This window comes from Rhinolophus sinicus, chromosome 18 (genome assembly GCF_057876585.1).
Source record: "Rhinolophus sinicus isolate RSI-liver-muscle chromosome 18, RSI-T2T, whole genome shotgun sequence".
Lineage (NCBI taxonomy): Eukaryota > Metazoa > Chordata > Mammalia > Chiroptera > Rhinolophidae > Rhinolophus > Rhinolophus sinicus.
Window position 1 is genome coordinate 84,552,917 of NC_142518.1, and position 23,299 is coordinate 84,576,215.

A 23,299-nucleotide genomic window follows, 5' to 3' on the forward strand; every position below is an offset into this window, starting at 1 on the left:
TAAGAAAATATGACCCCTACATTTGCTACCTATAAGAGACTCACTTCATATTGAAAGACACACAGACTGAAAGTATAGGGATGGAAAAAGATATTTCATAATAATGGAAATGAAAAAAAAAATTCTGGAGTAGCAATACTTATACCAGACAAAATAGACTTTAAAACAAAGGCTATAACGAGACAAAGAAGGACACAGTAATTCCACTTTTGGGTACTTATCTGAAGAAACCCCGAAACTAATGTGATAAGACATGTGCATTCATATTTTTATTGCAGCATTATTTACAATAGTCGAGATATGGAAGCAACCAAAGTGTCCATAAATAGATAAATGGATGAAGAAATGATACATAAATACAATGAAATATTACTCAGCCATTAAAAAAATGAAATCTTACCATTTGTGACAACATGAGTGGACCTAGAGGGTATTATGCTAAGTGAAATAAGTCAGACAAAGAAAGACAAATACCATATGAACTCACTAATATGTGGTATCTAAAGAACAAAACAAACAACAACAACAACAAAAACAGATTCATAGACACAGAGAACAAATTGATGGTTACCAGATGGGAAGGAGGTTGGAGGGTTGGGTGAAAAAGGTGAAGGGATTAAGAAGTACAAATTAGTAGTTACACAATAGTCATGGGGATGTAAAGTACAGCATAGGGAATATGGTCAATAATATGGTAATAACTATGTATAGTGCCAGGTGGATATTAGACTAATTGGGGATCCCTTCATAAATTATATAAATGTCTGATCACTATGCTGTATACGTGAAACTAATATAATATTGTATGTCAAGTGTAATTGAAAAATAAATAATTATATTAAAAAGAAAAAGAAAATAAAAGAGGAGAAAGAACCAGAACCTCTATTCTAATACAACCCTGCTTACCACTTGTCCCTTTTCCAAAAAAAATTGCTCATATCATCACTTAACTTTTGAAAGTTTGGTACTCAGCTCTGCTGAATTTGTGTCTTTGCTGAGGCTTTGGGGAAAGTCAGGCCTCACTTTTCAAAGTGTCATGGACTATGCTTGTCCACAACTACAACAGAATGTAGCAATACATGAAAGAAAACAGAACATTTTAAAACAATACAACTGAGGTGAATGGGAGACTAAGCCACAAAATTTCTGCTCCACAGCTTAAACTCTCTCCTAACTTACTTCTTTCTACTATTGGTCTTCACCCTTTTATTTGTTTAACTATTTTATCTGTTTGGTGGTCGTTTTTTAAAAAAATTTTATTTATTTTTTAAATTAGTTTCAGGTGTACAAAAGAACATAATGATTGACATTTATGCCCATTTCTTTTTGTTAGTCTTTTTACAGAGGGTTTAGATATACTTGGCATTTATATCCAAATGTGAAGTTTGTATGTTGCCAATTAAAAGAGAGAAATCTAGCAATTTTAATTTTTACAATCTTGGAGACTGTCAGTGGTCAGTTGCACTGTGGAATTTAGCAATATGTGAAACAAAACGAAAATTGTTTTCTGAAAAGGCATTAGAAATAGAAAAATGATCACAAGTCAACCAAGTCTGCCTGTTAGCCAGAACAGCTTTTCTTATATTCCCTTCTCTACTATTCAACTCTTCTCTTCCACTTCTACATCCCTTGATATTTCTTGGTCAGCTCTGCTGCATTAGTGTTTTTTTCAAAGGTTTGGGGAGAATCCATCTCAACCTAGAGGACTATGGTTTGCCACATCTAAATGCAGAGCACCAGGGTGACATTCAAGCCACAGAGTCTGATTAGATTACAATAAGCAAGACGTACACAAATGAACCAGAAGCCATCCAACTCTTGCCCTTTATCAACAAGATCTCTCCTTTCATCTCCCTAAATAACCGTTACTTCCTTTCTTTTTCTACCACACTTCTGTTCTTTCCAATTTTTCTATGAAGTTGTGTTAGTGCTTTCTGCTCATATGCACAGATAAGCTTTCAGGGCAGTCAGTAGTAGGTCTTGACTGCCAGAACAGCTTGAGGTGACCTTACCCTGGCTTGATTTGTGCTGATGTGGATGCATTTCATCACACAAAGACAGCCAAGCTGATTACAGTCTGAGGTGTGCCAGAACTCATTCCCAGATATATTTGTCATAAAACATAGGTTGACTGAGAAACTTCTAGGTCCTCAGTGTTATGGTTGATGTGTGGTAGAGAGATGAATGCAGAGTATGCATATGAAGATATTTCCAAATTACAGTATGTTTATTGGAGAGAAAAGCATATAAGTGGAAATATGTGGGGCCTATGTGGCAGAGTGGTCTCCTGGAAATAGAGATGATTGGTGAGGTAAATTTGAGTTGGCACCCTCCTTTTATTATCTTTCTGGAAAAGAGTGTTATGGTGCATAACCAAACTGAAATGGTGGCACTTATGCCTTAAAGCAGATGTGAGACTTCTGGGATATTTTCTCATTCCCTCCCTTTTGTTGATCCTCTGTTGCCATTTTAAAATACTCTGAGTATTAGGTAAACAGAAGTGTGATGCTTATTGAAGTGTGAATGGCAAAAGAGATACTGCTTCTTAGTACGTGCTGTGGCCATTGACTTTGAGGACCAGGATGGGGACAGAAGCATTCTCAACCCCTTTCTTTAAAGGAAGGGAGCTCCACTTTTCCAGCCCAGGCTTTTAAGACATGGGAGATGTCATGCAGGGAGTCACGTGGGGTCTCAGCTCCTGCTCCCCACATAAGAACGCAGGATATGGTGAGGCCAAAAAGGAACACCCACGGTGCCCTAAATAGGGGAGTCATAACACTATATTCTCACTGGTGGCTGGGCGAGACACACAAAGTAGGATCCACAGGATCCGCAATCCACCGTCCATTTTTCTGCCTGCCGACCAGCCAACCAACCAACTCAGGCATGGCAGTTATATCAGTAGCCAATTGGCTAACCGGTTACAGCCAATGGCCAACCAATCAGAGCTGAAGGCTATCCACTACCTGAGCCAATACCCCCCAATGTGAGGCTGAGAGCCTGGAAACTGCTCTTTGGACTCTGTCTCCACATTCCACCCCTACGTGTCTCAATGCACAATCTACATGACAAGAGTCTTCCGCGAGGGCCCCTGTGCTGTATAATCCTATAGGCACTTATGGGCGGAAAGAAATAGCAGTCTTAGGAACCAACAATGGCAAATTCCTTCCATCTGGGAGGATACATGCCAGCTTTTTGTCCTGGGAAAGGAGGCTGGCTGCCACTGGCACCTTTCCAGTTTGTGGTACCAGACCTTTATGGCAGTGCTTGGGGTCCCTTGCATAGTTTCAACAAGTAACAGAACAGGGGACCCCATAATACGCCATAGAGAGAGCACATATTTTCCCCCACAAAATCGTCCCAGCATCGGGACCTCTATATACCACAGTCACTTGCAGTGGCCACTCGGCCACCACCACTGGTGTCACTTGCAAATCATGAGTCAAACCAGGCCCCCATGGGGCCATCAGGCCCAACCACCGACAGTGGGGGTTTTTGACCCACTAGCACCAAGTTCATTCCTGCCATTCCCCTGCTTTCAATCATGTGGGTGCTGGCAGCAAAATGTTTCCATTTCTGCCATAGCCTGGCTTTAACAGAGTCTCACTTGTGGTAACCTATAACTGAATGGAAGCAGTGGTTCGATGTAGCAGAGCTTCTACTGCTGCAGGCCCTCCCTTCCGTGGTCTCTCCTTCTGGAGTCTCAAGAAGTCCCATAGATGCAAAGCCAAGTCATGCATCGTGGGAGGGTGTTTTAACACCCGGAGGCCTTGCTTCAAGTGGCCGTTGTAGCGTTTGATCATGCCAGCTGCTTGTGGATTGTAGAGGGTATGAAACAACCATTGCATGTCCATCTTGGGAGCCCAGCGCTGCACTTCTTGCCCAATAAAATGGGTACCCCTGTCACTTTTAATGACTTGGGGGTGGCCATAGAGGGCGCACAGTCGTGTAAGAGTGACCACTGTATGCTGCTGGTCCGCAGCCAGACACGGCCAAGCAAACATCAACCTCGTATCCGTGTCCACTGCTGTGAACACATACATCGCATTGCAGGCCTTAGGTAGGGGTCCAATGTAATCCACTTGCCAGCGAGTGAGAGGCATCTGCCCTCGCATAATCTGCTGTGTCACCCAGGGGAGCCTCTGCCTTTGGGGGCTGTCCTGGGCACAGACGGCACAATATAGCAGGCATCTGCTATCTCCTGCCATTTCAAAGGCAGACCCCAGCGTCTGCTCACTTGCCACATGGTTCGGCTTCCAGCGTGCTGCAATTTCCTATGCAGCCAGTAGTCCACATCAGTGGCAGGGGTCCGTTCTAACCATCGGACACGTGCTAGGGCATCTCCTTCATCATTACCTGGGAACTCTAAGGGGGAGTGACCTGTGACATGCATTAGGGTCACGTCCTTTCTCTGCCCTAGGTCCCAGAGGTCCTGCCACATGGCTTGACCCCAGAGTAGACGGTGTCCTACCAACAATTTTTGGTGTTTCCATGTAGGGAGCCACAACATTAGGCCCCAGAACACCTCACAGCTGTCAGTACAAATAACTAGGGGCTCAGGCTCGTGGCTGATTATCATCCACACAGCCCATAGCTCAGCCCACCGGCTACTCTGGCCCATCCCAGTGTCAAACTAAATGGTGTCTGTTTGGGGCTGGACACCAATAGCCACCCAAATGGCTGCAGCTCCTTGGCTAGAACCATCAGTAAACCAGGCATCTTCAGGTACTGGGGGCTGTCCTTCTCTGTAGGGCAAAGGCTCCAAATCCTCCTCTCTAGGCAGAGCGCTTGGCTCAGCCTGGACTACAAGCTCCACAGGCCCCAGGACCTGTTGTAGCTCTGTGCTCAAAGGGCTTGAACTAAGGGTGTTACATTGCTCCAAGTAGGCACCCCACTTGACGAGGGTGGTGGTCTATGCCACCCCCGTTTTGAGTCCCTGGGTCCATGGATGGACCCATCGCTGAACAGGATAATTTGTTCGAACCAACACCTGTGCCATTCCTGTGATGGATTCTGTGGCCACTATGGCTGCGTACACAGCAACCAGCTGTTTCTCTATTAGAGAGTAGCGGACTTCCGCTTCGTTCCACAATTCCACTGGCAACCGGAGATGATCCTGCCATTGCCAGAGGCCCCAACCGTACCCCTCTTGGGTTACGTGAACATCAAGTTCAAACGGGCGACCAGGGTCTATTACTTGCAGAGCCTGTGCCTTCTGCATTGCCCATTTTGTGGCAACAAAGTCTTGCTCTATAGACTCTGTCCAATCCCACGAGGCCCCGTTTTTCATCATGTTATACAAGTGCCTTGCCATTTGTGCTAAATGGGGTACAAATGCCCGCCAATATCCCAGCAGACCCAGATACATCTGCAATTGGGAAACTTTGGTCAGCCGGGGAAAGGCTTGTATTTTGTCAATAATCGGGTAAGACTTTTGTCTTACCCGACCACACACTACCCAAAAACTTGACAGATAAGCCAGGGCTTTGGACCTTTTCCTTGTTCACCGCCAAGCCACGTGACTTCAGGCGGCAGAGAAGGAGCTGCTTGCTCTAAATCTGAAAGAGAATCAGATACTAGTAAAATTTCATCAACATAGTGAAACAAAGCCACAGAGGAGAGGTGATCCCACTGAGCCAAATCCTGGGCTATGAGCCCGTGACAGATAGTGGGGCTGTGCAAGTATCCTGCGGAAGGACATGAAAAGTCCACTGCTTCCCGTCACAAGTAAAAGCAAACAGCTCTTGACACTCGGGTGCAATGTCAATGGAGAAAAAAGCATTTGCCAAGTCCACTACATAGTGATACGTTCCCAGGTGGACAGTCAGACGATCCATCAAATCGTGAATTGAAGGCACTTCAGCGTGCAAAGGTAGTGTCGTCTTATTTAACTCCCTATAGTCCACAGTCATTCGCCAGGTCCCATCTGGCTTCTTGACAGGCCATATTGGGGAGTTAAAGGGACTGTGCGTCGGCCTCACAACATGTGCCTTCTCCAATTCCAAAATTGTACGACCAATCTCCTCCTGTCCTCCTGGCAGGCGGTAGTGTCGCACTGTAACCACGCGCCAGGGCTGTGGCAACACTTGAGGAGGGTGGTGAGCATGCCCACGTGTCACTGCTTTCACCACCCAGATCCAGAGATGGAACTCTCCAACCGATGTCTGTAAACTGAGGCCATGTAGCATGTCCACTCCTAGAATATATTCCGGAACGAGAGAGACATACACCTTGTAGGTATGGGAGGGAAGCCTTCCTATACCCAATGGTAAGGAAACAGCTTTTACCATCACTGTCTTTCTCTCATAGCCATCAATGCAGATTGCTGGTCTGGGGAACAGTTCTGAGTTCCCATAAACAAGACTGCAGTCTGCACCTGTGTCAACTAGTGCCAAAACCCTCTGCACATTAGAAGGGGACCAATGTATGGACAGTTCCACGTGGGGCCTCCGGTCCCCACTCATCCCCTCTGACCCGGTACCTTGGCCCCACCCCTAATCAAGCTGAAAGGAGTCAGCCTCAAGCGGCCACATGAAGTCCTGGAAGAACACGGGTTTGCACTATCCCAGACTTCTCCTTTAGGCTTCACCAGAATTGCTGTTCTGGACGCAACTGTTTCCAAAGTTCCAACAAGAGTGCATTGGGTTGTCGGTCTATTTTTTCCCGATCATCCCTTGCTACCACGAGATCACGCCACATCTGCGTGCGTGTTACACTCTGAGGCCCGCAACCTCACCCCCTTACTTTTGACTTGGGCTTCCAGGTCTTAAATTTTTGGACCTCCTGTCTTAACTTACTTTACCGCCAGCTTTCAACATCCCCTGGCATGGCCATGGCAATGGTAACTTCATGGATCCACCACCCCACATAGGGAGTAAGATGGCAACCAAGGATCCAAAAGCATTTGGAGGTGCAGTATCCAAAACCAGATCTCTCATACTGGTTGTAAAAAGCTCATCATCCAGCCTCCACATATTAGGGTTGAACATAGCATGTCTCATACCCATTTCATGCATGATTTGAGTAAGTTCAGTATATTATTGCCATTTACTCACAGTGTCTGGCAGCTTGCCAGCCTCTCCACATACTGTGCATTGAGCCACTCCATTAGAGTGTGGTTGCCCTGGTCTTGGGCCCACCTATGGCAATTCTGTAACCCTCATCGCAGGGACGATGCACTGTCACTGAGGCTAGCTTTTCCATTTCACCTGGAGAGCAGAGAATGCTGTCTGCCCCCTCATCCCATAAACATAGTAGCCAAGCCGAGACTGGCTCTCCAGGGCATTGTAGGTACCGACTCCCCAGCTCCTGCAACTCAGTGGTAGTATAAGGGGTGTAGGTTGTGAACTCAGTCACAGCTGGGTTATCGCCAGCAATGCCCCTGGGGCCCAAAGGTTGCTCATGCTTTACCTTTTGCTTCAAGATGGGTCGGGCTTGGGGGTTGGGAGCTACATTGTCTCCACTTGCATCTTCTGCCTGTGCCTCAGAGACTCCACTGTGGGGCTCCTCCTCTAACAGGCAGACCCCAACTTCCAACGCCTCCCATTGGGATACCTGGTCCCACACCTGGGCTATGCTGCACTGAGGTCACAACCTCCTCCAACTGATGTTCTCGAGCTTCCAGAGCCTCCCCCGGGGGCTGCTGGTCCTGCACCTGAGCTATTTCATTAAGTGTGTCCTCCATGTTATGACACAACACAGTGAAGAACATCCATCCCACAGGCTGGCTATACCCTTCGTCTCCTCCAGCAACCACTCAGCTAGAACATCCACGCTGGCCAGAGAGCCATCCATGTCCTCCCATCCCTCCTCAGGGGTCCAACTTCTGAGAACAGTGGCTACCGGGTACCACACACTGTGTGGGGGCCACATGTCCTTCTCCCCAGAGTCAGACACCATTTCTACCAGGCCGGAATCCTGCTCACCATGCCAGGCATCCGATTGAGTGGAGGCCTCAGTGCAAGATATCTGCAACCGTAGGAACCTACAGCAGCAGTAGCAGATTACCAAAAGGAAGGTGACGCCTTCTATGTCCAAGAGGGTGGTGTGCCATCTGGAGGCTCTAGTCTCCCAGGCAGACCACACCTCCTGTTCCCAGCGCAGCTCCTAACGGGCCTTCTGAAATTGAGTTTTCATACGTATAAACTGCTCCATTATTTTATGGAGAGTTTCCGCCAACACCAAACCCTGCTCGCTGTACCATGTGTCATGCAGGGTGTCACGTGGGGTCTCAGCTCCCACTCCTCACATAAGAATGCAGGATATGGTGAGGCCAAAAAGGAATACCCGCAGAGCCTTAAATAGGGGAGTCATACTACTATATTCTCACTGGCGGTCGGGCGAGACACACGAAGAAGGATGCACAGCATCCGCAATCCACCGTCTGATTTTATGCCTGCCAAACAGCCAACCAACTAATGCAGGCACGGCAGTTACATCAGCAGCCAATTGGCTAACTGGTTACAGCCGATGGCCAACCAATCACAGCCTATAGCCATCCACTACCCGAGCCAGCACCTCCCATGCAAGTCCCAGAGGCTGGAAACTGCTTCTCTGGGACTCTGTCCTGGCAGGAGAGCACCAGAGAGCATACTCTTTACCCCCACCAGCAGGCAGGTGGGCAGCTGGTCAATGTTCTTATGTAATACTGTTAACTGCCAAATACAATTTGGCACAGTAAATGAATTAAAGCCATTTGTCAAAGTTTTGTGCTTGGCTCTTTATTTGTATATATATTTAGAGGGTAGAAGTAGGGAGTTGTGTAATAGTTAAGCTTAAGCACCCACTGGAGCCTCTGCTAGATTTTATACACAAGCAAGTGTCTATGCTGATTACAGTGCAGGGGGAGCAAATGGGATAAAACAGTGAGTCTTAGTTGTTCTCATGAAGGAGGCCTTTGGAAGAAAACTCATGCTAATGAGTTAATGTTAATTTAAAAAACACTTTGTGATTATCTGAGAGGAGGAATGATTTTGAGTGATGCAAATTATTTGGCTTTTGGCCAGTCTCCATTGACTCATATCCCATTTATAAAAGTAATAGAAAAGAGATGTGAATAATAACTGAAAAAGCTGTTTCACTAAAGTGTTTTCTAAGACTACCTTGTCGCCCATGTTAAAGAAATATAAAAAAATTTAAAGTGGGGGTAGGGGTGGTGACTAAAGAGACACAAAATGGGGGGAGCTGCTTCTGGATGTTGGTTACATTTCTGTACTCAGTTTGTGAAAATTCATCAGGTTATACACTAAAAGATAGGTAAGTTTTTCTATATGATTATTACACTTCAATAAAAAACTATAATGCAAAAAAAGAAAACTAACGAGGATTTGAGTAATACAAGTATATGCATTCATGAAAATTCACTGAGTGGCACATTTAAGACAGGTGTGAGGTAATATGGCTTTGATTTGCATTTCCCACAATAAGATATAACTTTACATCTGCCATAATGACTATTATCAATAAATCAACAAACAAGTGTTAACAAGGATGTGGAGAAAAGGAAACCCTCATGCACTGTTGGTGGGATTGCAAACTGGTACAGCCACTAGAAAACATTTTGGAGGTTCCTCAAAAAATTAAAAAAAGAACTACCATATGACCTAGCAATTCCACTCCTGGGTATTTATCTGAAAAAAATCCAAAACACTAATTTGAAAAGATATATGCACCCCATATGTTCATTGCAGCATTATTTACAGTAGCCAAGCTATGGAAGCAACCAAAATGTCCATCAATAGGTGAATAAAGAAGAGGTGGTACATATATACAATGGAATATTACTCAGCCATAAAAATGAATGAAATCTTGCCATCTGCAACAACATGGATGGGCCGAGCGGGTATTATGCTAAGTGAAATAAATCAAACAGAGAAAGGTAAATACCATATTATTGCATTTATATGTGGAATCTAAAAAACAAAATAAACAGACAAACGAAACAGAAACAAACTTATATACAGAGAACAAATTGATTGTTGCGGATGGGAAGGGGGTTGAGGAAATCAGTGAAAAAAAAGTGAAAGGGATTAAGAAGTACAAATTTCCAGTTATAAAAATAGTCATGCAGAAAAAGTCGAGAACCATATGATTTCACTGATATGTGTTGTATAAAACTGAAAACAACTGAAGAACAAGACAAACAAAGGAAACAAAAACTCATAGACACAGACAATAGTTTAGTGGTTACCAGAGGGTAAGGGGGGAGAGGGGTGATATATGAGGGTAAAGGGGATCAAATATATGGTGATAGAAGGAGAACTGACTCTGGGTGGTGAACACACATTGGGATTTATAGCTGATGTAATACAGAATTGTACACCTGAAATCTATGTAATTTTACTAACAATTGTCACCCCAATAAATTTAATAAAATAAAATTTAAAAAAAAAAAAAAAAAAAAAAGAATTGTACACCTGAAATGTATGTAACTTTACTAACAATTGACACCCCAAAAAACTTTAATTTAAAAAAAAAATAGTCATGGGGATGTAAAGTACAGCATAGGGAATATAGTCAATAATGTTGTAACTGTATAGTGCCAGGTGGGTACTAGACTAATCAGAGGGGTCACTTTGTAAATTATATAAATGTCTAACCACAATGCTGTACACCTGAAACTAATATAAAATAATATTGAGTGTCAACTGTAATTGAAACATTAAAAAAATAGTCACAGGGATGTCAAGTACAGCATAGGGAATGTAGTCTATAATAGTTTAATAACTATATATGGTGTCACAGGGTACTAGACTTATCAGGGTGATCACTTTGTAAGTTATATAAATGCCTAATCACTATGTTGTACATCTGAAAATAATATAATATTGTATGTCAACTACAACTGAAAATAAAGAAAATAAAAAGTGTACATTTTGTTTAATGCAAATTTACCTGATAAAAGAAGGAAGGAAGGAAGGAAGGAAGGAAGGAAGGAAGGAAGGAAGGAAGGAAGGAAGGAAGGAAGGGAGGGAGGGAGGGAGGGAGGAAGGAAGGAAGGGAGGAAGGAAAGAAAAAAGGAAGAAAGGAAGGAAAGAAATGAGGGAAGGAGGAAAAGGACTGCAAACAAACATTGAACTCTAGTTAATGACTTGCACACTGAGGTCTTTTTGTGTGAAATGAACTAATATCTGCAACTTTGAAATGCATCCAAAAATGAAAGGATTGGTGGATGGATAGAAAAATACTAATTGTAAAATATGAGTAGTAACTATATGGATGTTCACTGTACAAGTCTTTCAACTTTTCTGTATATTTAATATATTTATACTAAAATATTGGGAAGGAGAATCTAAAGAAGGGAGGAAGAATTCTCCCAATGTTGAATATAAATGAATATAAATGTTGGCTTCAGCCCACTGAAGACCGAAATATATCAGCAGCAACTATCAAGAGACAGGTATCCAGTAAAAATAGCACAATTCCTGGGAGAGGTGTCCTGGAAAATAGCAATGCCCAGTGGAACTGATGGTACCCAGGTGAAGACGACTTGGTGTGAACATAAAGAGATTCCATCAGGAGGCTTACGAGGCAGAGCCACCAGATCGCAACCAGAGCAAGAGAAGAAGAAAATGACGGATGCTATGAAGTGGTTGTAAAAACTCCTTTATAGACATATTTGAGACATATCCTGGGGTTTGTACCATCATATACAACCAAGCTATCAATTTTGCTCTTTGGCATTTCTGTAAGTCACAAATGTTGAAAGTACTCATCATGAGAATCTGAAGCAATCTGCTGTGTTGGGCATGTTAATCTGAAGAAATGTTTTTTATTCCTCTAGTTAGGGTGAAACTTTTTAAACATTTTCCAGTTACATGAAGCATTTTACTTGTACTCAATGAAGAAACACTAAAAATACAGGTTATGAAACAAATCAAAACATTTGCTTGAAGTTGGCATCTATGTTTGTCCTTCCTTCAGCATAGACACAGGCTCTAAAGTGGAAGAAAGAATATTTTCTCCTTTATGCCTATAGTTTCAGAGACATAGTGCCCTAAGAAGTAGTCCATATCCAGGGTTTTTGTTTGTTTTTTGTTGTTGTTTTAATTGAGATATAAATAACATAAAACATTGTGTCCAGGGTTTTTTAAATTTAAGAGTGATCCTAATGAAGGAACTTTCATTTCCTCCTTAGCAGTCTAATCAACAAATATGGTGAGTAACAACTCACTCCTTCCCACAATCATGATTCTCTTTCAATCTCTTTCCAGGGTTTTACTGATATTTTGCTCGAAAGGGTCATGCATGGCGGAGCCAACATTACAGGATTCCAGATTGTCAACAATGAAAACCCTATGGTTCAGCAGTTCATACAGCGCTGGGTGAGACTGGATGAAAGGGAATTCCCTGAAGCCAAGAATGCGCCACTAAAGGTAATGTTCCATGGCATGTAGAAACCTTAGGCCAGCTTTTTAAAGCATCTCAGTATGGTCTTTATATATTTACAGCAATCATGTGATCAAGTAGTCTTCCCTCAAAACTGTTTCAAGGATGCTAAAATAAAACCGCAGGTTGATGCTATTGAATTTGAAAACAAAACTCCCAAATAAAAAAGCTATTAAGAAAGAGGTCTTTTAAAACCCAGTATTGGGGAATGTTAACTTAATATTTTAATAAATTTCATCATAATATGCTCATAATAACTTACAGTATTACAAGAACCTGAGTTGAACAAAAGATGGGGGCAGTGGAAATAGCTAAGGGAGATTGATAGTCTGAAACAGAAAATTAGATTTTACGTTATTTATGTGATTGCTTTATGTTATTAAGTTTCATGAATTTCAGTACACCCCAGTGAATTAGGCTCTAATACAAAGTGTGAGTTGCCTATACATATATTGGACAGAATTTTTTTTTTCTGCCTGCAAAACTATCTTTAAAAATAATTAGATTGTCTAAGTTGCTCATTTTCATGAAATAAAGACAGGAATATTAAAAGTAGAAGTCAGGCTTAAAGTGCACATTTTTTCATATGTATTCCCCTATTGCTAAAAATACTACTTCTTAAAAATCAGGAATTAATACAGACAAATTAGGGGAAAGTTATTTATGTTACACAAAAGATCCTTCAAATGTATTTTTTTAAGTAACCATTCCCTCAATACATTAATTCAAGTATGAAACGAAATTGAAATTTTTCCTCCTTAATATAATGAAAGTACGTATGTACTATAGCTGTGGGACTCTTATGATCAAGACAAGGGGTCAAAGTAGAGTCAAGACCCTTCCCAAAAAAAGGAAAGGGTAGGGGAAATATCCTCTCTCACGGTTTCAAGATACCCATATCCACATCCTCCCTGGCAAGAACAGAAGGGAGAACAGAAGATCCAGTCAAGATGGCACAATAGGTAAATGCTGAGCTTATCTCCTGTCATGACCACATAAAAATTACAACTAAACTACAGAAAAACCATTATTGAGAATTTCCTGAAGTCTAGTACAACCAAAGCCTTACAACTAAGGTCATGCAGAAGAAGCCACCTCAAGACTGATAGGAGGGGTAGAGACATGGAACAGGCTAGTCCCACACCCACATGTGACCATTGAAAATCGAGAGCGCTATCTCAGCTTTGGAGGCCTCCCACCCTGGAGGAGTGAGGAGTCCCAGCCTCACACAAGGCTCTCTAGCCCACATATCCAGGCCTAGGGAGAGAAGTCCCCATAACTTCTGGCTGTGAAAACCAGCAGAGATTGTGGCTGAGTGAGACTAGAATGGCTGCAGTTCCAAGTGCTCCTCTTAATGGGCCCACACACAACCTTACTCACTGATGGACTCACTCACTCTGAGCTCCAGCACTGCAGCAGCAGCTGGAGAGGCACCAGGAACATATGGGGAGAAACTGAATTGTCTGATTGTGGATGAGGGATGAAGGGGCAATTTTCTCCTGGATAAAGGAGGCAGTGGAAACCATTGTTTCTTTATTTTGCTTTCATCTCTCCTGGCATGCAGACGCAGGTGACCATGATATCTAAGTCTCCATCAACCTGGCTAATATGGTCCGTTCACTCTGATTCCCTGAGACCTCACCCCACCCAAATGTTGGGCCCACACAATCCAGTTCTAGTGCCTTTTCTGAATAAATACCTGCCTTTTCTCATGCTGCAGAATTTCCTAAAATCTCTCAAAATTTCACAAAACCTAAACAAGCAGCACCTGACTTTAGCATGTCCCATACCTCTGGCTGAGCACCCCTAAGCCAAGCATTAGTAACAGCTGTCCTTGGTTCATGGCTTGGCCTCTCAAGGCACCTCCAAGCCCAGAGCAGGCAGTGGCCAACTGCAGATTGCTTTGTAGTTCATTGCAGGTGGCCCTGGGCAGGGCACATTCTTCGGCTGAACTTGGGCTGTTGTAGGGCCTCTCACAGGAGGCCCAAAGGCTGGCATGCCTAGTGGTCAACTTTGGAACAGACAGAATCACCCAGCCACCTGCAGGGATGACACTCACAAAGGGCACACTGGGCAGGCACTGGAGCCCTGCTAAAGTGAATTGTGCTCTGTAGGGTCAACCCATGCACCACAACTCCTCCACTGCAGTAATTGCCAGTCTTCACAACAATTAAGCCTGACAATCAATTCCTCCCATTCATGTGCAAACAGCAACCAAGTCTCAAGTACAACAGGAAGGCATACACAACTCACAAAATGGACACACCTGGAGTACCTGGATCAGGTGACAAGGGAAATTGCCCCACTGAACACTATAGCATACCTACTATATAAGGCCACTCTACTAAGACCTGGGGACATAGCAGCCTTACCTAATACATAGAAACAAACACAGGGAGGCAGCCAAAATGGAAAGACAAAGAAACATGTCCCAAATAAAAGAACAGAACAAAGCTTGAAAAAAAGAATTAAACAAAATAGAGACAAGCAATCTACCAGATGCAGAGTTCAAAATAGTGGTTATAAGGATGTTCAATGATCTCAGGGAAAACTTCAACAAAGAGATAGAAAACATAAAAATGAAGATGGAAAACATGAAAAAGAACCAGTCAGAAATAAAGAATACAATAACTGAAATGAAGAATACATTAGAGGGAATCAAAAGTAGATTAGATGAAGCAGAGGACTGAGTTTGTGATTTGGAAGATAAAGTAGCAGAAAACATCCAATCCAAAAGAAAAAAGAATGCAAAAAATTAAGAACATTTTAAGGTGCCTCTGAGACAATATCAAGTATACCAATATTCACATCATAGGGGTACCAGAAGCAGAAGAGAGAGAACAATTTAAAACCTATTTGAAGACATAATTACAGAAAAGTTCCCTAACCTTGTGCAGGAAACAGATATACAACCCTAGAAGGCACAGAGAGTCTTAAACAAGATGAACCCAAAAAGTTCCACACCAAGATACATCAAAATTAAAATGTCAAAAGTTAGAGAAAGAGAGAATCTTAAAAGCAGGAAGAGGAAAGCAGTTAGTTGCCTATAAGGGAGCTCTCACAAGACTGTCAGCTGATTTCTCAACAGAAAATTGCAGGCAAGGAGAGATTAAGACGAAATATTCAAAGTGATGAAAAGCAAGGATTTACAACCTAGATTACATGGCAAAGCTATCATTTAGAATTGTAGAACAGATAAATACCTTCACAAACAATAAAAGGCAAAAGGATTTTACCATCACCAAGCCAGAATTACAAGGAATCTTTAAAAGAAAAATAAATTTAAAATATGTATAATAAACTACAAATAACTACATATCTATCAATAGTTATTATAAAGACAACTTGTCCAAGATGGTGGATTAGATAAATGCTATGCCTACTGCATTCCAGGATCACAACAAAATTACAAATAAATTATAGAACAATCCACCTCAAGAATCATCTGAACACTAGTGGAGCAGAACCCCTATAAGTAAGGATATATAGAAGAGGTCACATTGAGACTGGTAGGAGGGACTGAAACATGAAATGAGCTGACCCCAAACCCACAGATAGTAGTTGAACACTGGGAGGACACCTCGGTGGCAGAGGTTTCCCCTGAAGAGGGAAGGCTCCCAGTCCCATTCCAGGTTCCCCAGCCCTTGGGTCCTCTGCTGGGAAGAGGAGGTCCCATGGCATCTGGCAGTGAAAATCAGCAACGATTCTCTCTGCCCTTCCTGGTGGAGTAGAGGGCAGCTGAAAACCCAGATGTCCTCTTGTATAGTCAGCACATGGACTCAATCGCTGTGTGCACTCACCTGGTCACTGGTGGAGGGGTGCAAGCTTGGGAAGCCCAGGGACGTGTAGGGAAGGACTGAGTTGTGTGGCTTCCGGGAGGGAATTGGAGGAACGTGAGCCATTGTTATCCCTTTGTGGAGCCTGACAAATATGTGGCCTACAAGAAGGTGCTATCGGGTCTTCCGGAAAAATGGCGGCATGAGGTGAGCCTATGTAAAGCTCCGCTGGAATTTACAAAGAATCGAACAACAAAAACTCCACAAAGGACTCCCTGCACAGCAGACAGGCAACATGAAGAGGCCCACTACCCACTAAAATCACCTACAGGTGGGAGATTCGCGCGAGTGGAGGGAGGAGGAGGAAAGGGAGAAGCGCGCGGAGACGGAGCCGCGCGGGCGCAGGACTCAGACCTAGCTCAGTGCACCGAACTCGCTGCTTCCCGGAACTACCGCAGCTGGGGGAGATCGGACTGCTAGGGCTCCGCCAGGGCTCCACAGGGCTGAGGGGACAGCATATAACACGGCTGAAACCAACGCTCACGGCAGAGACCTCGGAGAAAAGACTGAGGGAAAAAGGCTGAAAACGGTGGTTTAAGCCCCCACTGCCGAGCAGAGAACGGAGCCTTAGGCACTGAGACTAGCCGCCCCCTCCCTCCCCTCCCAGAGCTCGCCCCGCCCCCACCTGCCCGGTGCTAGAAGCGAAACAGTAGCAGTGTCAGATCAAAACAACAGAAAATTTGCTGTTTTGAGATCTGTGGACCGCAAATACAAATTCACAGCCCAACTAGTTCCAGCAAAGGGGAGAGAGCAGTGGAAGCAGGACCGGTTGTGGTGGTGGTCGCCGCCATTGCTCTGGGCCACCTCTCACAACTCACCCCGCCCCTGACCCCACCTAGCTGGGCGGATCCCTGCAGGAATAAACAGAACTGCTGAAATATACAGGCTCTGAATCAGCAGCTGGAAGAGCTTTCGAACATCAAAAGCTCTCCGCATACCCACCGGGACACTGCGCCCTGTGACCTAGACGAACTATTAACAGAGGAGAAGCCCGTCTCCCAGGGAATCCCCCTTTTGAGTGAGAAGTTGGAATAGTGCAGAGAAAACATAGCATTACTGTGTGGGAGAAGAAAAATAAGTTGCAGTTGGAGAAATAATAAAACATTCTACCAACAAGTACTGGCAAACAAAAGAAAGACCGCTTTCTATCAACCTGTTGCAGAAGTCACTCCTGTAGATGTCTAGGAAGAGAAATAGTAAACCAGTAATCACCATGAATAACCAAGGCAACAAGATAGCTCAGAAAGAAAGTGATAAATCTCCAGAGAAGACACTTAAAGATACAGAAATATGTGACTTAAATGACAGAGAATTCAAGATTGCGGTTCTGAAAAAACTCAACGAGATACAAGAAAACACAGATAGGCAGTTAAAGAAACTCAGAAACTCAATCAAAGAACAGCATGAGCATTTTACGAAAGAGATTGAAATCTTAAAAATGAACCAAATAGAATTTCTGGAGATTAAGAACTCAATAGAAGAAATTAAGAATGAAATAACCAGCTTAGGTAGTAGAGTTGACCAGATGGAGGAAAGAATCAGTGACATCGAAGATAGAAACCTGGAAATGACACAAATTGAAGAAGAAAGAGACTTGAGACTTAAAAGAAATGAAAGAACTCTACAAGAACTTTCTGACTCCATCAGAAAGAGCAATATAAGAATAATGGGCATACCAGAAGGAGAAGAAAGAGAGAAGGGAACAGAGAATATATTCAAACAAATTGTCGATGAGAACTTCCCAAATTTGTGGACAGAACTGGACCCTCGAATCCAAGAAGCAAACAAAACACCTAGTTACCTCAATCCCAACAGACCTTCTCCAAGGCACATTGTATTGAAGCTGTCTAAAATCAACGACAAAGAAAGAATCCTCAAGGCAGCCAGGGAAAAGAAGACGGTAACTTACAAAGGAAAGCCCATTAGATTATCATCAGATTTTTCAGCAGAAACTCTACAAGCCAGGAGGGAGTGGAACCAAATATTCAAACTATTGAAAGAGAGAAACCATGAGCCAAGAATAATATATCCAGCAAAGATATCCTTTAGATATGAAGGAGGAATAAAGACCTTTCCAGACATACAGAAGCTGAGGGAATTTTCTAATACACGACCTGCACTACAAGAAATACTAAAGGAGGCTATTCGACCACCATCAACAGGGACAATTTGTGGCAACCAAAACTCAAAAAGGGGGAGAGTAAAGGCCTGAACCGGAATATGGGAATGGAGAAAGTAAGCGTGCTGAAGAAAATGGAATACTCTAAATATCAAACTTTCTTTTACATAAACTTAAGGGTAACCACTCAAAATAAATCCAGAATTGAAATATATACTGAAATAAAAAAAGAAACAGAGGGAAACATCATAGAATACCACCACACAGAAATAATAGACAACAACAAAAAGGCAAAGAAACAATGGAGACACAACCTTACCAGAAAACTAAGTATAGAATGACAGGAAATCCTCACATATCAATAATCACCCTAAATGTAAATGGACTGAACTCACCAATAAAAAGGCACAGAGTAGCAGATTGGATCAAAAAACTAAACCCAACCATATGCTGTCTCCAAGAGACACATCTCAGCTACAAGGACAAGCATAGACTCAAAGTGAAAGGGTGGAAATTGACACTCCAAGCAAATGGTACCCAGAGAGAATCAGGTGTAGCCATAATGATATCAGATGAAACAGACTTCAAGGTGAAAAAGATAACAAGAGACAAAGATGGACATTTCATAATGGTGAAGGGGACTGTACAACAAGAAGACATAGCAGTCATCAATATTTATGCCCCAATCAGAGAGCACCGAAATATACCAAGCAACTACTAACAGAACTAAAGGGAGAAATTGACCAAAACAGAATTATAGTAGGGGACCTAAATACATCATTGACAGCTATGGATAGATCATCCAAACAGAAAATAAATAACGAAATAGTAGCCCTAAATGACACATTAGATGAAATGGACATAATTGACATTTATAGAGCACTTCATCCTAAAACATCAGACTATACATTCTTTTCTAGTGTACATGGAACATTCTCAAGGATAGACCATATATTGGGACATAAAATCAGTCTCAACAAATTTAAGAAGATTGAAATCATACCATGCATATTCTGTGATCACAAGGCTTTGAAATTGGATATCAACTATAAAAAGAAAGCGGGAAAAAACACAAATACGTGGAGACTAAACAACATACTTTTAAAGAAGGACTGGGTCAAAGAAGAAATTAGAGGAGAGATCAAAAGATACATAGAAACAAATGACAATGAAAATACATCCTACCAAAATTTTTGGGATGCAGCGAAAGCAGTTTTAAGAGGGAAATTTATCTCATTACAGGCCTATCTCAAGAAACAAGAAAACTCCCAAATAAATAACCTCATGTTACACCTTAAAGAACTAGAAAAAGAAGAACAAGTAAAACCCAAGGTCAGCAGAAGAAAGGAAATAACAAAAATTAGAGCAGAACTAAATGAAATAGAGAACAAAAAGACAATAGAAAAAATTAATATGACAAAGAGCTGGTTCTTTGAAAAGATTAACAAAATTGACAAACCCTTGGCTAGACTTACTAAGATAAAAAGAGAGAAGACACTGATTAACAAAATCAGAAACATAAAAGGGGAAGTTATCACGGACACCACAGAAATACAAAGGATCATCCAAGAATACTATGAAGGACTATATGCCACCAAATTCAACAACCTAGAAGAAATGGACAAGTTCTTAGAAACATATAGCCTTCCAAGGCTGAACCATGAAGAACTGGAAAATCTAAACAGACCGATCACCAGTAACGAAATTGAATCAGTCATCCAAAACCTTCCCAAAAGCAAAAGTCCGGGACCAGATGGCTTCACTAGTGAATTCTACCAAACCTTCAAAGAGGATCTAGTACCAATTCTGCACAAACTCTTCAAAAAAATTGAAGATGATACAGTACTCCCTAACTCATTCTATGAGGCCAACATTACCCTGATACCAAAACCTGGTAAGGATCACACAAAAAGGAAAACTACAGACCAATATCTCTAATGAATACCGATGCAAAAATCCTAAATAAAATTCTAGCAAATCGAATACAACAATGCATTAAAAAGATTATTCATCACGACCAAGTGGGGTTCATCCCCGGGGCACAAGGATGGTTCAACATACACAAATCCATCAATGTGATACATCACATAAACAAAATAAAGGACAAAAATCATATGATTATATCAATTGATGCAGAAAAAGCATTTGACAAGATACAACATCCATTTATGATTAAAACACTTAATAAAATGGGTATAGAAGGAAAATACCTTAACATAATACAGGCCATATATGACAAACCCTCTGCTAATCTCATAATTAATGGAGAAAAACTGAAGCCTTTTGCTCTACGTTCAGGAACACGACAGGGATGTCCCCTATCACCTCTGCTTTTCAACATAGTGTTGGAAGTCCTTGCCAGAGCAATCACGCAAGAGAAAGAAATAAAAGGCATCCAAATTGGGAATGAAGAAGTTAAATTATCACTCTTTGCAGATGACATGATGCTATATATAGAAAACCCTAAAGACTCCACCAAAAAGCTATTAGAAACAATCAACGAATACAATAAAGTTGCCGGCTACAAAATCAACGCACAAAAGTCCATTGCCTTCCTATATACTAACAATGAAATCTCAGAAAAAGAAATACAAAAAACAATTCCTTTTGCAATTGCAGCAAAAAGAATAAAATACCTAGGAATAAACTTAACCAAGGATGTGAAAGACCTATATGCTGAAAACTATAAGACATTTTTGAAAGAAATTGAAGAAGACACAAAGAAATGGAAAGACATTCCGTGCTCATGGATTGGAAGAATCAACATAGTTAAAATGGCCATATTACCCAAAGCAATATACAGATTCAATGCAATCTCCATCAAAATCCCAATGGCATATTTTAAAGAAATAGAACAAAAAATCATCAGATTTGTTTGGAACCACAAAAGACCCCGAATAGCCAAAGCAATCTTAAGGAAAAAGAACAATAATGGAGGTATCACACTTCCTGACTTTGGCTTGTACTACAGGGCTACAATAATCAAAACAGCATGGTATTGGCAGAAAAACAGACACATAGACCAATGGAATAGAATTGAGAACCCAGAAATAAAACCACATAAATATGGACAGATAATTTTTGACAAAGAAGCTAAAAACATACAATGGAGCAAAGACAGCCTCTTCAATAAATGGAGCTGGGAGAATTGGATAGCCACGTGCAAAAGAATGAAACTGGACTGCTATTTGTCACCATGTACCAAAGTTAATTCAAAATGGATCAAAGACTTAAGCATAAGACCTGACACAATAAACTGCGTAGAAGAAAACATAGGTACTAAACTTATGGACCTTGGGTTCAAAGAGCATTTTATGAACTTGACTCCAAAGGCAATGGAAGTAAAAGCTAAAATAAACAAATGGGACTATATGAAACTTAAAGGCTTCTGCACAGCAAAAGAAACCATTGACAAAATAAAGAGGCCACCAACTGAATGGGAGAAGATTTTTGCAAACAGTGCCTCCGATAAGGGGCTAGTATCCAGAATATACAAGGAACTCATGCAACTCAACAACAAAAAAACTAACAACCCAATTGAAAAATGGGCAGAGGACTTGAAGAGACATTTCTCCAAAGAGGACATACAAATGGCAAATAGACATATGAAAAAATGCTCAACATCACTAATCATCAGAGAAATGCAAATCAAAACCACAATGAGATATCACCTCACCCCAGTCAGAATGGCTATCATCAACAAGACAAATAATAACAAATGTTGGAGAGGCTGTGGAGAAAAAGGAACCCTCATACACTGTTGGTGGGAATGCAGACTGGTGCAGCCGTTATGGAAGTCAGTGTGGAGGTTCCTCAAAGAATTACGAATAGAATTGCCATATGACCCAGCAATCCCTCTTCTGGGTATCTACCCAAAAAATCTGAAAACATTTAGAGATAAAGACACGTGTGCTCCAATGTTCATTGCAGCTTTGTTTACGGTGGCCAAGACATGGAAACAACCAAAATGTCCTTCGATAGATGAATGGATAAAGAAGTTGCGGTATATATACACAATGGAATACTATTCGGCGGTAAGAAAAGATGATATAGGAACATTTGTGACAACATGGATGGATCTTGAGAGAGTAATTCTGAGCGAAACAAGTCAGACAGAAAAAGCAGAGAACCATGTGATTTCACTGATATGTGGTATATAAACCAAAAACAACAAAAGAACAAGACAAACAAATGAGAAACAGAAACTCATAGACACAGACAATAGTTTAGTGGTTGCCAGAGGGTAACGGGGGCGGGGGGTGGGGGGTGGGAGATGAGGGTAAGGGGGATCGAATATATGGTGATGGAAGGAGAACTGACTCTGGGTGATGAACACACAATGGGATTTATAGATGATGTAATACAGAATTGTACACCTGAAATCTATGTAATTTTACTAACAATTGTCACCCCAATAAATTTAATTAAAGAAAAAAAAAAAAAAAAAAGAAGGTGCTATCACATTGGTCAGTGGAAACTGTGTGTGCGCACCAACTTGGTGATGCCCTAGGTCCCTGCCCCCCACACAGCTGGTGCTACATCACCCAGAAAACTCTTGTTGGATTCCTGGCCCCACCCTACAGGCTGCAGAAGTCTCTTAGCAATGGGTGGACAGCCTGCATTAGCCCGGGAAACATTTGCTTGTGGGCAGTAACTCAAGACCTGTGCTGCAGCATCTCTAGGGCAGCCCTTGGGAACCTACGGGCCTGAAGCAAGCAGGGATTGGCTGTTGTGTTCTCAGGGTACTTTTGAGGGGTGGTCATGGGCCTAGCACCAGTGTGGGAGCCAGGACTGCATTGACTTTGTAGAAATCATTAACCAAAATCCTGAGCTCCCTGGAACACCACCCCACATACCTAGAGCTGCATTACCAGGGGCTCTCTGGGCACCTGGGTGACCAGCCCCACCCCACAATCTGCAAAAACCTTTTACAGAAGCAGATGGTCTGCGAAGGCCC

The 23,299-nt window shown here is 42.1% G+C and overlaps 1 protein-coding gene across 11 annotated transcripts in view; it reads left to right on the plus strand.

Moving 5' to 3' along the window:
• The window catches only part of GRIA3 (glutamate ionotropic receptor AMPA type subunit 3), a 568,173-nt gene that overhangs the window by 360,093 nt on the left and 184,781 nt on the right, over positions 1 to 23,299 (plus strand). For all 11 annotated transcript variants that reach the window (XR_012493554.2, XM_088795040.1, XM_088795041.1 and 8 more), the window contains one exon: positions 12,213 to 12,374. Coding sequence is in view for 10 of the 11 variants with exons in the window: in XM_088795040.1 (XP_088651166.1) it covers positions 12,213 to 12,374 (162 nt within the window). In the remaining variant the exon portion in view is untranslated. The remainder of the gene's footprint in view (positions 1 to 12,212; positions 12,375 to 23,299) is intronic.